We start from the raw sequence: 15,438 nt of genomic DNA, 5'->3' as shown, positions 1-15,438 counted from the left end.
GAGCAGCCGATGTCACAAGACAGCCGGTCGGTCCCTCCAATGGCAGCAAGGGTGACATTCGCACAGTCTGCTGTTCCTTCTCTAACTCCATTTCTGTGCTTTCAAATTTTACCTCCAGTGTCTTCATTTCTCTGCTGCCTTTCATCTTGGCTGGCAGATCCCTCTGCCAGTTGACCAGTTTTGTGAAACGTCATGCGGCTTATCCCTGGGAGATAAGGAAGTACCACAACCACAGGCCTTGCTATCTGTGCATGAACTGCTCAGTGACCCATCACGGGCAGACTTTGAAAGGAATGACGTGATTGGTCACTGACCGTGATGCGTGTCTGTGATTTGCACAATGATTGGTGGACCCAAGATCCAGAGAGAAGATTTGTACTCGTACTTTATGCAATTGACTACTGTACCCTGGTGCTGGGGGCCTGGCGTTATTGAGCTAGACCATGGTAACATTTTCTCGTCTGCATTTTCTGGATGAATTGAGGCATGGAGAGGTCAAGCGACTCATCAAATGTCATATGGAGCTGGGATTTGAACCCGTGCAAAGGGGCTCCAGAGCCTGAGCTTTTAGTCACCTTGACCATGACACTGCCTTTCCTTCATTCCATTTGGGGAATGTTTCCCACAATCTAATATCCTTCTGTGCTGCTGTGTGGGAACCAGTAACCCCAGTCTCTGACCAGACCCCGTTGTGCAGACACTGTGCCCCAGGGCTGATCCTGCCCTGGGACCCAAGTGCCCTCCCCCTGCCCTATACAGGTACCTGGGAGAGCAGGATGCTACCATGTCGATCCTGGATATATCCATGATGACTGGCTTTTCTCCTGACACTGGTGACCTTGACCTGGTATGAAGGGCTTGGGCTTGGGGGCTGGCATCAGTGGACAAAGGCTTGAGGGCAATTTTCACAAGTCTTACCCTTCCGCAGCTGAGCAACGGCGTTGACAGATACATCTCTAAGTATGAGCTTAACAAGGCCTTCTCCAATAAGAACACCCTCATCATCTACCTGGACAAGGTAAGGCTTCCGATGGGGATCTGACCTCCAACAGACTGGCCTGCATCTGGTGCACATGAGGCCCAAGCAGGGGCCCAAGCACAGACTGCTGCTGCTAGGTGGTGGAGGGAAGGGGCATATAAAGTAAGGTGAACAACCCAGGTCATCTCATCTTTTCTAAGCAGCTTACCTTCTGACCAGTCTCATTCCAACCTCATTTTATACTTGCTTCCTCCAACTTCTTCTCATCATAGTCCTAAACAACTTTTGAAGGGTGCCACTTGGGTTTAAAAAATAAAGTGCTCAGTGCTGAAAAGCATTCCCCTTGCTCCGCACCCCCTGGGTTTTCTCTCTCCGTGTTTGCTCTCCATCTGACTTTCTGTCACTGCCTTCCTCTCTAACATTGACTTGAGCTTCCTCCTCTCCCCTACTTACATCTTTCCGTTTCCCTATCTTCACATGCCCCCTGCTAACTTCCAAAAGTCCCAAAGTCTCCTCACCCCATATTAGTCAGCATAAGTAACACTAGCTGCTGTAATAAACCTCTCGAGAATATGAGGGTCCCAACACAAGAGTCTTGTGCCTCCCACTCAGGTAAAGTCCAGTTGGGAGGCTAAGGGAAGGGTTTTCTGCTCCACACAGTAAGTCAGGGATCCGCTCACATTCCTTCTTGGGGCTCTGCAATCCCTAGGATCTTAGAGTCCTCTGCTGGACCCCTCCTCCCTGGAAGAAAAGAGGATTGTGCATGAGCTAGTGGTTGACGTTTTCTTGTACTGGAGTTTTTGTGCACTTAAATTTTTATAGGATTCCAACCTTACAGGGAAATTGCAGAGCAGTAAAACACAGTTCCATATACTCTCTACCCAACTTCATTAAGTGCTAGCCTGTTCCTCCAAGTACACCTGTCTATGCATATCTATTTCTGTTTCTCTCTCTCTCCCTTTGTCTTTATTTTTTCAGCTTGAATGGGGTATCACTGACATATAAAATTGTGTAAGTTTAAGGTGCACAACATAATGATTTGATGTATGTGTATATTGGGAAATGATCACCACCATAAGTTTACTTAACACATTTATTACTTCTCATAGTTTTAACCATGCGTGTGTGTGTGTGTGTGTGTGTGTGTGTGTGTGATGAGAACTTTTAAGATCTAGCCTCTCAATAAGTTTTTCTTTTAAATTTTCTAATGTTTATTTATTTTGAGAGAGACAGAGAACACAAGCAGGGGAGGGGCAGAGAGAAGTAAAGACAGAATCCCAAGAAGGTTCTGTGCTGTCAGAGCAGAGCCCAATGTGGGGCTCAGAGTCACAAACCCATGAGATCATGACCTGACCTGAGATAAAGAGTCGTATATTTAACCGACTATGCCCTCCTGATGCCATCCCATAACAACTTTTAAATATAGCAATCAGTACCATTAACCATGGATGTTTTTATGGGCAGAGACAGCAGTCCAGTGGCCAGAACTGATCAATCACATGGCCACACTAAACTAGGAAAGGAAGCTGACAGGGATAATGTAGCTGTGAGCCTTGGTGAAGTGGAAAATGGCTGTGTTGAAGTGCTCATCAGTCTTTTGGTGGAGACTCCTGCTCCCTCACTTTCTCCACCACTGTTCTAGCCCCCAGGACCCTATGCTGGGCTCCGTTCTATGTTGCCCCGCTGACCAGCCTCCTCATTCCCCCCAGATCTCACAGGACCTGTTGCCCCACTGACCAGCCTCCTCCTTCCCCCCAGATCTCACACGACCTGTCGCGCCACTGACCAGCCTCCTCCTTCCCCCCAGATCTCACACGACCTGTCGCGCCACTGACCAGCCTCCTCCTTCCCCCCAGATCTCACACGACCTGTCGCCCCACTGACCAGCCTCCTCCTTCCCCCCAGATCTCACACGACCTGTCGCCCCACTGACCAGCCTCCTCCTTCCCCCCAGATCTCACACGACCTGTCGCGCCACTGACCAGCCTCCTCCTTCCCCCCAGATCTCACATGACCTGTCGCCCCACTGACCAGCCTCCTCCTTCCCCCCAGATCTCACACGACCTGTCGCGCCACTGACCAGCCTCCTCTTTCCCCCCAGATCTCACATGACCAGGAGGACTGTCTGACCTTCAAAGTGCACCAGTACTTCAACGTGGGGCTTATCCAGCCCGGGTCGGTCAAGGTGTACTCCTATTACAACCTGGGTGAGCAGCCCACCTAGGGTCTGGGGGGCCTGGGCGGCCTGAGGGTCCAAGGGATCCGTGCGAGGCGGGGGCCTGAGGGTCCCAGGGTTGGGGACCTGGCCTCTCCAGGTCTGAGGGACTGGAGCTGGGACTCCAAGCCCCTGGGTCTCTGGGCCGGAGGCCCTAGCCCTCTGACACCTCCCTGCCACTCTGCCCACAGATGAGAATTGCATCCGGTTCTACCACCCAGACAAAGAAGACGGGTTGCTGAGCAAGCTCTGTCACAAAGACATGTGCCGCTGTGCTGAGGGTGGGTGCAGAGAAGCCAGGAAGGGTGGACACACACCCCTGGATCCTCCTTCCATGGGGGTGGCCCAAGGGGGCTCTGAAAGCCCACACCCAGTGGACACCCACACGGACCCAGGGGTGGGGGGCCCTGGACAACGCATGTAATACAACCATGTCCCCCACTCATCCACCACACAGAGAACTGCTTCATGCACCCGATGGATGAAAAGATCACCCTGGACGACCGTCTGGACAAGGCCTGTGAACCAGGAGTAGACTACGGTGAGTGGGCACGTGCTTGTGGGTGCCTGGGTGAGCGACACTGCGTGGCCATAGCTGTGTGTGTGACTGGCTGTGAGTGCCCCTGGCTGCATATGGCTATACGTCAGGCTGTGGTTGCAGCCCATGTGTGTGTGGGTGTAAATGTGTTATGAGGGGCCATGAGTGCATGGGGAGCCATGCTAATGAGTCGGCCGGGTGTGCGGCCAGTGTGAGAGCGGATATGCTTGTCTGTCCCTTGTGTGTGTGACATTGTAGTCGTGCCAAGCCATGGAGATAAGAGACAGTGCTTGTGGGGGACAGCGGATGGGAGGCTATGCATAGGACTCCACTGTGGTGACTGTAATTGTGCACATGGCCGTGTGTGGCTGTGTGATGTGGTGGTTGTGGGAACACATGTGGCAGGTGTGTTACTGGGGGCAGGGACTGTTGCACGTGTGGCTGTGACCCTGCATGGATCTGCTTGGGGACGCCATATGCCCAGGTGCGCCTGAAGCTGAGAGTCCCCGCAGCCCCCCTTGCCTGTGACCCCACCGTCCTTCCCCTCCTCCCCCATCAGTGTACAAGACCAGGCTTATCAAGAAGGAGCTGTCAGAAGACTTTGATGATTATGTAATGGTCATCGAGCAGATCATCAAATCAGGTCAGCCCTGCAGTCTGTGTTCTGTCTTTCCACTTCCTTCTTGCTGGTTCCCTGCCCTCCCCCACTCAGCGTCCCTGTCCGTCCCTTCCAGGCTCTGATGAGGTGCAGGTTGGACAGGAGCGCAGGTTCATCAGCCACATCAAGTGCAGAGAAGCCCTGAAGCTGCAGGAGGGGAAACACTACCTCATGTGGGGCATGTCCGCCGACCTGTGGGGAGAGAAACCCAAGTGAGTGTCAGCCCTGTGCATGCCCCACCCCCCACAGTGGGTCGCCCCTTCCCATGCTTTCCCTGCCCTGATCCTGACCTGCCGTCCTCCCTGCAGCATCAGCTACATCATTGGGAAGGACACTTGGCTGGAACAGTGGCCAGAGGCTGATGAATGCCAGGATGAGGAGAATGAGAAGCTGTGTCAAGACCTGGCCAACTTCACCGAGAACATGGTTGTCTTTGGCTGTCCCAACTGACCCCTGCCCACAGTCCCCACAATAAAGCTTCCCTGTGAGTTCATGGGTCTCCCAAAGTCGGAAGGTCTTGGAGAGGGAGGAAGAGGCAGCTGTGATCCCCTGCCTCCTCCCCTGCAACTCCTTCCTCCCTGTGGATCACCTGCACGTTTGCTTCCTCCCCCGGGGAGCCCGCGCCCACATGCACCTGCACTGCACCCACACGTAGTCTGAAGTGAGCCTGCATTTGCGCCAAGTGCTCACCTACTTGCTTTCTTTCCACCTGCATCGAGACCTGTGTGTCCTCTGCCTCCCCCCCTGGGTCCTCACCAGTATCTTCACCTACATCCTTCTCTCATCCACTGTGTGGGTACCAGTATCCTCACCTGCTGTACCCCAGCCCTCACGAGCATCATTATGCACGAGGGCTCCACAGTCCTCTGCCTCCTCATCTTCATCCCCACCTGGATCCTCCGCCTCCTCACCTTCCTCCCACCTGGATCCTCCCCCTCCTCACCTTCCTCCCACCTGGAACCTCTTCCTCCTCACCTTCATCCCCACCTGGATCCTCTGCCTCCTCACCTTCCCCCCACCTGGACCCTCCCCTCCTCACCTTCCTCCCACCTGGACCTCTTCCTCCTCACCTTCCTCCCACTTAGACCCTCCCCTCCTCACCTTCCTCCCACCTGGACCCTCACTCTCCTCACTGTCCTCCACACCTGAATCCTCCCCCTCCTCACCTTACTCCCACCTGGACCCTCCGCCTCCTCACCATCCTCCCACCTGGATCCTCCTGCTCCTCTCCTTCCTCCCCCCTGGACCCTCCGCCTCCTAACCTTCCTCCCACCTGGACCCTCCGCCTCCTCACCATCCTCCCCACCTGGATCCTCCTGCTCCTCTCCTTCCTCCCCCCTGGACCCTCCGCCTCCTCACTTTCCTTCCCACCTGGATCCTCCCCCTCCCCACCTTCCTCCCACCTGGATCCTCCCCCTCCTCACCTTCCTCCCACCTGGACCTCTGCTTCCTCACCTTCCTCCCACTTGGACCCTCCTCCTCCTCACCTTCCTCCCACTTGGACCCTCCTCCTCCTCACCTTCCTCCCACCTGGACCCTCCCCCTCCTCCCCCTCCTCAACATTCTCCCCACCTGGATCCTCCGCCTCCTCGCCTTCCTCCCACCTGAATCCTCCCCCTCTCACCTTCCTCCCACCTGGATCCTCCTGCTCCTCTCCTTCCTCCCCCCTGGATCCTCTGCCTCCTCACCTTCCTCCCCACCTGGATCCTCCACCTCCTCACCTTCTTCCCCACCTGTTCTCACCTTCTTTCCATTTGCCCATCATCTCTAGGGCATGTGCAACGCCATTCACTACTTTGCCTGCATTCCACCTGGCTGTTCCCAGGCGGCGGCAATAAGGGGCAGGGTTGGCAAGGTTTCACCGGATATATGAGTGACCCAGGGAGTGGAAGGCATGAGTCTGTTTTCAAGAGCAGATTGCAGGGGTGGGGGAGGTGGGCATTGTGGTCACAGCATCACCTGAGCTGCGTGGGGGGCAGCAGCCACAGGCAAATTGTTTCACTGGCTGCTGTTGGAAACTGGGCCCCTGGGTGCCTCTTCTGATTAATAACACCACTAGTAAGTCTTGGTCTATGGATGGTGGGATCCAGTTCCTGGCTGTAGATAAGGTCATCATGAGAAAAGTCCTGAGACTGGCAGTCACCCATTTCCCCTAAGACCTCGAGTGCCTGTAAGCCCCACCTCCCAATTCCAGGAATATGGGAGAAATATATTCACAGTCACCCTGCTACTTCCATTCTTGGTTGTCAGGCACCCCTGTCCAGGGGAGACTCAAAAATTCTCACCACTCACTAGGTGTCCCAGCCTCACTAGGTGACCTCTGACCAGACACCTGCCCACCCACCTTTATGTCCTTCTTGTCATGTTTTTCATGCCAATTTCTCCCTTTCTTCTGCCCTGGGATTAATTTTCTTCCTTTTTTTTTTTTTAATACATTGGTATTTTTTTGTTTGAGCACCTGTGGTTCCAGACTGTGACAACACAGACATGATCTTTGAAACTCACATTCTAAAGACAGCGTGGAGTTGATGTGTTCCATCGATTATGGACTTGCTAAACCCCATAGTCACATGAGCCAATTCCTCAAAATAAGTTGTGTGTGTGTGTGTGTGTGTATGCGTGTGTGCACACAGATCGATAGATGCACAGATACATACATGCATACATACATACATAGATAATACATATAAATCGTTAAGTGATGGATAGATAGATAGATAGATGATAGATAGTAGGCAATAGATGAATGGATGTATGGATGGATGAAGGGATGAATGAATATATAAATGGATGAATAGATGGATGGATGGATGGGTGGATGGATGGATAAATGGACGAATGGACGGACGGACAGATGGATGGATGGACGGATGGATGGATGGATGGATGGATAAATGGGCGAATGGACAGATGGATGGATAGATGGATGGATGGATGGACAAATGGATGGTTGCATGGATGGATGGATGGATGGATTGCAAAATGGGTGGTTGGATAGACAGATGGATGGATAAATGGACGGACGGACAGATGGATGGATGGATGGATGGGTGGATTTATGGATGGATGGTCAGACGGATGGATGGATGGATGGATGGGTGGATGGATGGATGGACAGATACGAGATATTACTGGTTCTTTCTCTGGAGAGCCCTGACTAATGTAGATGGTCAGGGAATACAGGGATAGCTTCTGTCAGGAGGGAATTCTTGAGCCAACACACAGATGACAAGGAGGAGCCAGCCATGGAGAATCTGGAAAAGAACATTCCAGATGAAGGAAACAGCATATACAAAGTCCTCAAGATGCCTGAGGCCAAGTGAGCACAGGGTATGAACTTCAAGACAGTGAAGATCACTTTGTGTCTACTCTAAGCTCAGGAGAAGGCTAAGCTTTTTCTATAAAGGGCCAGATAGACGCCTGGGTGGCGCAGTCGGTTAAGCGTCCGACTTCAGCCAGGTCACGATCTCGCGGTCTGTGAGTTCGAGCCCCGCGTCAGGCTCTGGGCTGATGGCTCGGAGCCTGGAGCCTATTTCCGATTCTGTGTCTCCCTCTCTCTCTGCCCCTCCCCCGTTCATGCTCTGTCTCTCTCTGTCCCAAAAATAAATAAAAAACGTTGAAAAAAAAAAATTTAAAAAAAAAATAAAGGGCCAGATAGTAAATATCTTAAGGTTTGAGGGCCAAGATAAAATCAAGGAGATCATGAAGGTACTTAAGAAACAAGAGAGGAAACTTGTGTCCCGCCATGCCTTCTTCACATGGGATGGGCCATCCTGGGTGGGGGGCATCCTCTATGCCCAGCAGCCAGAGCTGTTCTCTCCATGATAAGGGATTCACCCAAAGGGGAGCAGTTTGGAGATCCAGAAAGGTGGAAGCAGTAGGAGGTGACCCCTAGGTCCGTTTCTCTCTGATCCAGTGATACCCAGATCCCAGCCAACCTTTCCATCCCAAGGTCTACTTTCTCTTCTGGATGAGCTTGTCAAAGGCAAGGCAACTCGCTGAGCCACCAACCCCCAGGATGAGATTCATTCACTCAGTGCCCCGTAGTTACCAACACAGGATTCTCCAACATGTAGGTGGCAGCCAGTATGACCAGCACAGGGCATGGACATGGTGAGATGTTGGCTGTGAGTCAGGGAGATGGGCACTGGGAGCAGAGTGGAGAACAGGCAGAGAGGGAAGACCCTGGTGGGTATCTGCAGCTCACTAAAGTGAGCCACTCCCGTACACACAGAGGGGGATGGCTAGATTTGGGCCACGAGGCATAATGTGCTAGCCCCCAAGGCCTCCATGGGAAGCCACCGCAATATTTTAAGCAGGGAAGACATGAAGGCTGACTTATGTGTTTAGAAAGCTGATGGTAGCAACTTCAATCCTAGCTATATGCCCAAAGACTTGGAAGCTGGTACCCAGACAAATATACGTGCGAGCATGCTCATAACAGCACTTTGCCCAGTAGCCCAAAGGTGGAAACGACTGAAGCATATCCCTCAACGTGTGAATGGGCAAGCAAACTGGGATGTGTCCATACACTAGAACATTCCTCAGCCCTAACAAGGAAGGACCTGGATGAGACTTGAAAACATTATACTCAGTGAAGGAAGCCAGACACAAAAGACCACAGGTTGTGTATTTCCACTTTTATGAAATACCTGAACTATTCAGGACAGGTAACTCCATAGAGCAGGAAAGCTGACTAGTGGTTGCCAAGGGCTGGGAGGCCTGGGGGGTGGGGACTGCTTTATGGGTATGGGCTTACCTTTCGAGGCGCTGAAAACGTCTGGGGACCAGACAGAGTTGTCCGACTGTGGAAATGCCCTAAATACCGCTGAACTGCTCACTTTAAAATGGTTGCTTTTACGTTATGTGAATTTCACCTCTAAAATAAAAGAAAATAGTAAATTAAATTAAACCATATAAATTAAAGGAAACAAATACACAAGTTCACACTTGTAGAGGGCAGAGAATGAATTATGAGGTGGCAAGAGGCAGAGAGAACGTCCAGCTGGAAACCACTGCAAGAGTCAGGCCAGAAATGACGGATGCCCTAGTGTGTTAGTGCAGTCTGGCGGCTGTAACAAGATGCCCTACACCGGGAGCCTCAAACAGCAGACATGCATTTCTCAGGGTTCCGGAGCTGGAAGTCTGAGACACAGGTGCCAGCTTGGTCGGGCTCTGGTGAGGGCTCTGTTCCTGGCTTGTAGACAGTGGCCCTCTCACTGGGTCCTCAAACGTCTTAAATGGCAGAGACAGAGAGGGAGGGAGAGGGCCTCCCGTCAGGGGCGCTCATCCCATTCAGGAAGACTCCACCCTCCTGACCTCACCGCCTCCCCAGGGCCCCACCTACAGAGGCCATCAGGTAGGTGATCAGGACATCACCAAATGAACGGGGGAGGGGCACAGACACTCAGCCCACAGCACTTAGCAAAGGTAGTAGCAGTGGGTCTGGAAACAGGCGGCTGGGTTCAGATCAGACGTTGAGACCGAATGGCCAGGGCTTGCGAAAGGGTGGGATGTGGGGGAGAAGAGAAAGAGGGCTACTCAGGCCAGTTCGAGGTGCCCCCGGGACGACTTCCAGGCCTTGGATTTAGCCTAGTTAACCTAGCGGCTGGTGGTTACACCACCTGTCTGTGAGTTCCAATTTAAACTTGCATCCATGCATGCACGCATGCACACACACACACTCACGGGCACACTCATGCACGTGTACACACATCCACACATGCAGGCGTATGTGTGTCTGCTCCTGCACACACCCGTGCACGTGCACACTCATGCACACCTCACACGCACACGCACCTACATGCACACACCTGCAGACACCCACATGCATGCACACTCATACCCATTCATCTACATGCACACACCTACACACCCACATGTGTGCATAGATGCACCAACATGCATGCCTGCACCTGCCTCATCTCCATGCACACATGCACACAGCATGCACACACACACTCACAGGCACACTCATGCACGTGTACACACATCCACACATGCGGGCGTATGTGTGTCTGCTCCTGCACACACCCGTGCACGTGCACACTCATGCACACCTCACACGCACACGCACCTACATGCACACACCTGCAGACACCCACATGCATGCACACTCATACCCATTCATCTACGTGCACACACCTACACACCCACATGTGTGCATAGATGCACCAACATGCATGCCTGTACCTGCCTCATCTCCATGCACACATGCACACAGCATGCACACACACACTCACAGGCACACTCATGCACGTGTACACACATCCACACATGCGGGCGTATGTGTGTCTGCTCCTGCACACACTTGCATGCACGTACACTCATGCACACCACACACGCACATGCACCTACATGCACACACACGTGCATGCACACCACACATGCACACACTTATGCACGTGCACACTCATGCACACCTCACACGCACACGCACCTACATGTACACACCTGCAGACACCCACGTGCATGGCATGCACACTCATACCCATTCATCTACATGCACACACCTACACACCCACATGTGTGCATAGATGCACCAACATGCATGCCTGCACCTGCACACATCTCCATGCACACATGCACACAGCATGCACACACACACACACACACACACACACACACACACAAACCACTCTTGTATTTTGCACTTCCCTAACCACCATCTGAAACACTATATAGTATTTTCTCCTTTACGAGGCTCATTGTCTCTCACCCCAACAATGGGAGCTCCTTAACACCAGGGACTTTTGTCTGTCTTGTTCACAGCTGTGGCCTCAAACCTAGAACAGTGCCTGGCACACACGTATCTATAAATATGTGATCGTGGAGTGACCAAAGGCTGAACCCAGGTACCCACAGGCGCCTGTCTGCAGCGTGTGAAGCCCAGGACCATCGGGCAATTGTGGTTTCTTCCCTGCCCTCAGGGACCCAGCCATGCTAGCCCTGCCCTGAGGTGACTCAGGACCTCATCTGCTCAGGCATGGAGAGACAGTTCTACGGCCCTCAGTGTAGATGGTGGACGGACAGACATCCCATGCACGAGGCTGGGGTGCAGCCACAGGTGAAGACAGCCCTGCAGTGCGTGCCAGCTGGGCCTGGGCCTCCTGCTGCTGCTGCTGGCTGCTGGGGGAGATGGTCACACCCCTAGTGGTGAGTAGGGGCTCAGGGCTTGTGGCAGGTGGGTCTCCTCTGTCACTGTGCATATCACTGTGTGCGAGTGTGCAGGACAGGAGACAGATTAAGTGTAGCCCAGTGCAAGTCAATTCACTTCTCTGAACCTCAGTTTCCTCATCTGTAAAATGGGTGTGATAATAAGCGTGCCCAATTCACAGGGAATGAAATACGATATTGTGTGTGTACATGGGCTGGAAGAAGTGATTCTGCAGCAGGGAGGCCACAGACCACAGGGGTGCAGACAACAGACAGATACTCTGGGATGGCGAATGTAGGGGAGAGGGAGGACGATGGGGGACGGCTTGGAGGACAGGCAGGGCTGTCAGCGAAACAAGGTGAGGAAGAGAAGCAGGTGTTGGAAAAAATAAACATACAGTCCATGTGCGGTGAGGCCTCACCACATGCGGGGCACCAGGCTGGGCCTCTGCCTGCCCCATGCCACTGGCTTGTCACCCAATGCTCAGAGGGACGCTCACGGCTGTGAATGTACAGCCTGCCCCTGCACCCTCCAGGGTGGGGGTCCCTGATGCTCAGGCCTCTCCTGAGCTTGAGTCAGGGGTGCAGGGGAGTGGGGGAAGCAGCCATGGGGCAGATCAAACCCAGCCGGGCCAAGTTTACCTTCCAGTTAATGAGTAATGAGTAGGGGGAGAAGGGGAGGCCTGGGCTGCATGGTGGGGGAGGGGCCCAGGCCATGGGTCCTGGAGGGAAAATCTCAGAAAGCAGTGTAGCAAGGACCCCATCCTGGAAGTGGGGGGCCAGGAGGGGAGGGGCAGTCCCCGCTGTTCCCAGGCCTGGCACCGACTCAAGGGTGAGGGTGGGGGGTGCAGCAGGGAAATCACTGCACTCAAGGGGGTGGGAGGGAGAGGGGTGCCTGGGCTCCCCCCACCCAGAAATCCTCCCCCTTCCTTCCCCTTCTCCTTCCTCCAGCTGGGGTGCCAGACGAAACTCAGGACACCAGTTCAACTGGAATCGGGGACACATAGCCAATACTGTGTTAGGGTTAAGTGCCTTCCAGAGACCCCACTTAGCCTCAACCCAGGCAGCCTGGCCCTCCTGCTCTCCATAGCTGGAATGTTGGGCAGGGCATGCCAGCTAACGGGAATCCCATCCTCCAGGCCTCCTCCTCTCTCTCCCCTGCTGGCTTCTCTTGCCTGCCATCCCTCTCCCACACTTCCGGGCACAATGGGCATAGAGATGAACCCATAGGAAGGCATTGGTTAACAAATGCATGGCCAGAAACTGACTGGGCGCCAGGCCCAGATACCTGGGGTGGGGAGCTCTCTGGCCCTCAGTGTTCCTCCACCGCTAAGTAGGTGCAACAGGGAAAGGTCCCTGTTTGCCAACTGACCTTGACCCTGAGGGAGACCTTGGCAGGGGGGAGGTGTGTCCATCTTGCTGGAGGACATGCCCTTGGGTTAGTTACCCCAGGACACACTGGCCCCAGGGATTGAAAAACTTAGGAAATGGTATTGAGAAATCTGGGGCAGCTCCAGGAAGGGGGAAGCCACGGGAGCTGCGGGCTGGGCTGAGGTTGCAGGGGGGAGGCGGGAGCCAGATAAAAGGCAGCCTCCAGCAGCCTCTGCTCATTCCCTCCCAGTCCGCTTCCTCCGTCCCTCTGTCCCTCCACCGTCCCTGCACCATGGGGCCTGCCTCAGGCCCCAGCCTGCTGCTGCTGCTGCTGCTTACCACCCTGCCCCTGGCACCGGGGGACCCCATGTGAGTGGTCATGACCCTTCTCCAAACCGGGCTACTTGTGAGGTGGGGGTGGGGTTCAGGTCCTAGTAGAATCCAGGGCGCACGTGGGTGTCTGTGGAGGCAGGGGTCAGCGGGTTGGGATGTGAATGGACTTGGGCTGCCTGTGAGCTCATGATTTCATGAGCTGGGGGTTCATGGCACTCGGGTTACAATGGGAGGCGGATGTTTCTAGAAGCAGGGGTCTACAGGTTTGGGTGCCTGTGGTGTGTTCAGTGATTCCGTGGCTGTGGAATCACTTGGAGGCCTGGGGATCTGACTTCACAGGATTTGGGGGCTTCGTGATATGTGGGTGAGGGTTGGAACCCTGGTCCCTAGAACGGCAGCTCCATCCCATGTTCCAACTGACCTGCAGGTTCTCCATGATCACCCCCAACATCCTGCGGCTGGAGAATGAGGAGAAGGTGCTGCTGGAGGCCCATGACTATGGAGGGAACCTTGCAGTCACAGTCAGCGTCTATGACTTTCCAGACAGGAAGCTAAGTTTGTCCAGTGGAAACACTGATCTGACCAAGGATAATGACCACATGAGCACAGTCAACATCAAGGTGTGTGCACCTGCTGGCGCCCCTCCCTGCCCTGAGTCTCCTCCATGTTTTGAACCCATCCCACTTGGAAGCCCCTCCCCATTATGACCAGGTGCCACTTGGAAGCCCCTCCCCTCTCTGAGACTCCTCCTTCAATTAGCTTCTCCTATCCTGAGCCCCTAGCTTTGAGCCCCTCTCCTAAGAGAGGTCCTCTGAGGTCCTTGTCTAATTCCCCCTACTCATCCCCCTTTCTGATCCCTACCCATCTTAGACCCTTGCTCCCTCCCCTACTACCCCTCTGCTCCCAACCTGGGCACACCAGGGAGACCCGGAGTGGTGGACAGGTGCTATTGGCAGGAAGGGCAGGCAGGTGTGGACCCCACTGAAAGCCTGGGGTTGAATGCGGGCAAGGGGCCAGGAGGCAGCATCTCAATGATTCTCTGGCTATGCTTAGATCCCAGCCAACTGGGAATTAACATCAGGGAAGGGGAAAAAATTCGTGACTGTCCAGGCGGACTTCGGGGGCACCATGGTGGAGAAGGTGGTGCTGGTCAGCTTTCAGAGCGGGTACCTCTTCATCCAGACAAACAAGCCCATCTATACCCCAGGATCCACGGGTAAGGGGCTGGGCGGTGGCTGGAGAGAGGGCTGGGGGGGGGGGGGGACTGTGGGGAGGGGCGTGGCCTCACTCACCGCCCCCTTTCTCTAACATCATCTCCCAGTCCTCTATCGGATCTTTACCGTGGACAACGACCTACTGCCCGTGGGCCGGACCGTTATCGTCAGCATCCAGGTACCAGCAGCGGGGAACCCAGACAATGACTCCCCCTGGGCAGAGACTCGGGGAGAGACAAAGAGATAGAGAGAGACAGAGAAGAGATTCCGGAAAAGGCAGGACTGCAGAGGCCTAAAGGCAAAGAGACCTGTAGAGATCCAGGGATACCAGGCTCACTGATGCTTCTGCCCGTGGATTCCGGCTCCAGACAAACCTCTGGGGACCGTGTCACTCTGGACAGGTCACTTCACCCTCCTGGGCCTTAGATTTCTCAGCTGAAGATTGAGATGACAGATAAAAACTCTCTGTAGTCCAATCCGCCTCCTGCTGCCAGGGGGCAGCCTGGAGCACCCAACTCATGTCCCATCCTCCTCCACCCAGAGCCCTCCAGGAGCTCCCACCTCCTTGGGGTAAAAGCCTAAGTCCTCCCAGCACTCCCCAAGGCCCTGCAAGACTTGCCCTGTCCCCTACCTGTCCTCCTCTCCTCCTCTCCTCCCCATCTTCCCCTCACTCACTCTGCTCCAGCCACATGGGCCTTATTGCTGTCCCTCCAACTGCCATAAAGAGCCAGCCCTAGGACTTTTGCACAGGCTGTTCCCTCACTACTCACAAAACGCTCTTCCTCCAAATACCCACATAGCTTGCCCCATCACGTCATTCAAGCCTCTGCTCAAATGTCACTGATGGCACAATTTTACAGGGAAGCCTCTCTGAGGACCTGTAAAATTGCAAACACCCTCTCCCAACTCACACACACACACACACACACACACACACACACTCCACTGGTCTCCCTTCCTGTCATCTCCTTTAGG

The 15,438-nt window shown here is 54.1% G+C and overlaps 2 protein-coding genes and 2 long non-coding RNA genes across 5 annotated transcripts in view; 2 read left to right on the top strand and 2 right to left on the bottom strand.

Annotated features, from left to right (window-relative positions):
- LOC132674756 (complement C3-like) overlaps positions 1–4,883 on the top strand; it is a 38,176-nt gene extending 33,293 nt beyond the window's left edge. Inside the window, exons 34-41 of one of the 2 annotated variants that reach the window (XM_078443492.2) lie at positions 760–847; positions 929–1,018; positions 3,081–3,186; positions 3,386–3,475; positions 3,652–3,735; positions 4,292–4,375; positions 4,467–4,602; positions 4,699–4,883. In XM_078443492.2, coding sequence (XP_078299618.2) covers positions 760–847; positions 929–1,018; positions 3,081–3,186; positions 3,386–3,475; positions 3,652–3,735; positions 4,292–4,375; positions 4,467–4,602; positions 4,699–4,840 — 820 coding nt within the window. In that variant the 3' untranslated portion in view covers positions 4,841–4,883. Of the gene's footprint in view, positions 1–759; positions 848–928; positions 1,019–2,982; positions 3,025–3,080; positions 3,187–3,385; positions 3,476–3,651; positions 3,736–4,291; positions 4,376–4,466; positions 4,603–4,698 lie in introns of those variants that run through there. The other variant, XM_081791465.1, reaches the window with a different exon arrangement.
- A 392-nt stretch (positions 4,884–5,275) lies between these two features.
- On the bottom strand, positions 5,276–5,566 carry LOC145713221 (uncharacterized). Its single transcript, XR_014136221.1, has 2 exons — positions 5,509–5,566; positions 5,276–5,446 (listed from the first exon to the last, which is right to left on the bottom strand). It is a non-coding gene; the product is annotated as an uncharacterized LOC145713221 (long non-coding RNA).
- Positions 5,567–5,900: 334 nt separating this feature from the next.
- LOC145713220 (uncharacterized) overlaps positions 5,901–15,438 on the bottom strand; it is a 53,195-nt gene continuing 43,657 nt past the window's right edge. The window contains exons 2-3 of the long non-coding RNA XR_014136220.1: positions 6,015–6,111; positions 5,901–5,942 (exon numbers count right to left, since the gene is read on the bottom strand). This is a non-coding gene — a long non-coding RNA (uncharacterized LOC145713220). The remainder of the gene's footprint in view (positions 5,943–6,014; positions 6,112–15,438) is intronic.
- The window catches only part of LOC132675338 (complement C3-like), a 45,403-nt gene continuing 43,088 nt past the window's right edge, over positions 13,124–15,438 (top strand). Inside the window, exons 1-4 of the mRNA XM_078443495.2 lie at positions 13,124–13,285; positions 13,677–13,869; positions 14,303–14,465; positions 14,571–14,641. Coding sequence (XP_078299621.1) covers positions 13,209–13,285; positions 13,677–13,869; positions 14,303–14,465; positions 14,571–14,641 — 504 coding nt within the window. The 5' untranslated portion in view covers positions 13,124–13,208. The remainder of the gene's footprint in view (positions 13,286–13,676; positions 13,870–14,302; positions 14,466–14,570; positions 14,642–15,438) is intronic.

The sequence above is a fragment of the Panthera onca genome, chromosome A2 (assembly GCF_046562875.1).
Source record: "Panthera onca isolate mPanOnc1 chromosome A2, mPanOnc1 haplotype 2, whole genome shotgun sequence".
NCBI lineage: Eukaryota > Metazoa > Chordata > Mammalia > Carnivora > Felidae > Panthera > Panthera onca.
The sequence above is the reverse complement of the archived record's forward strand: the minus strand, read 5'-3'. Positions and strand labels throughout refer to the sequence as shown.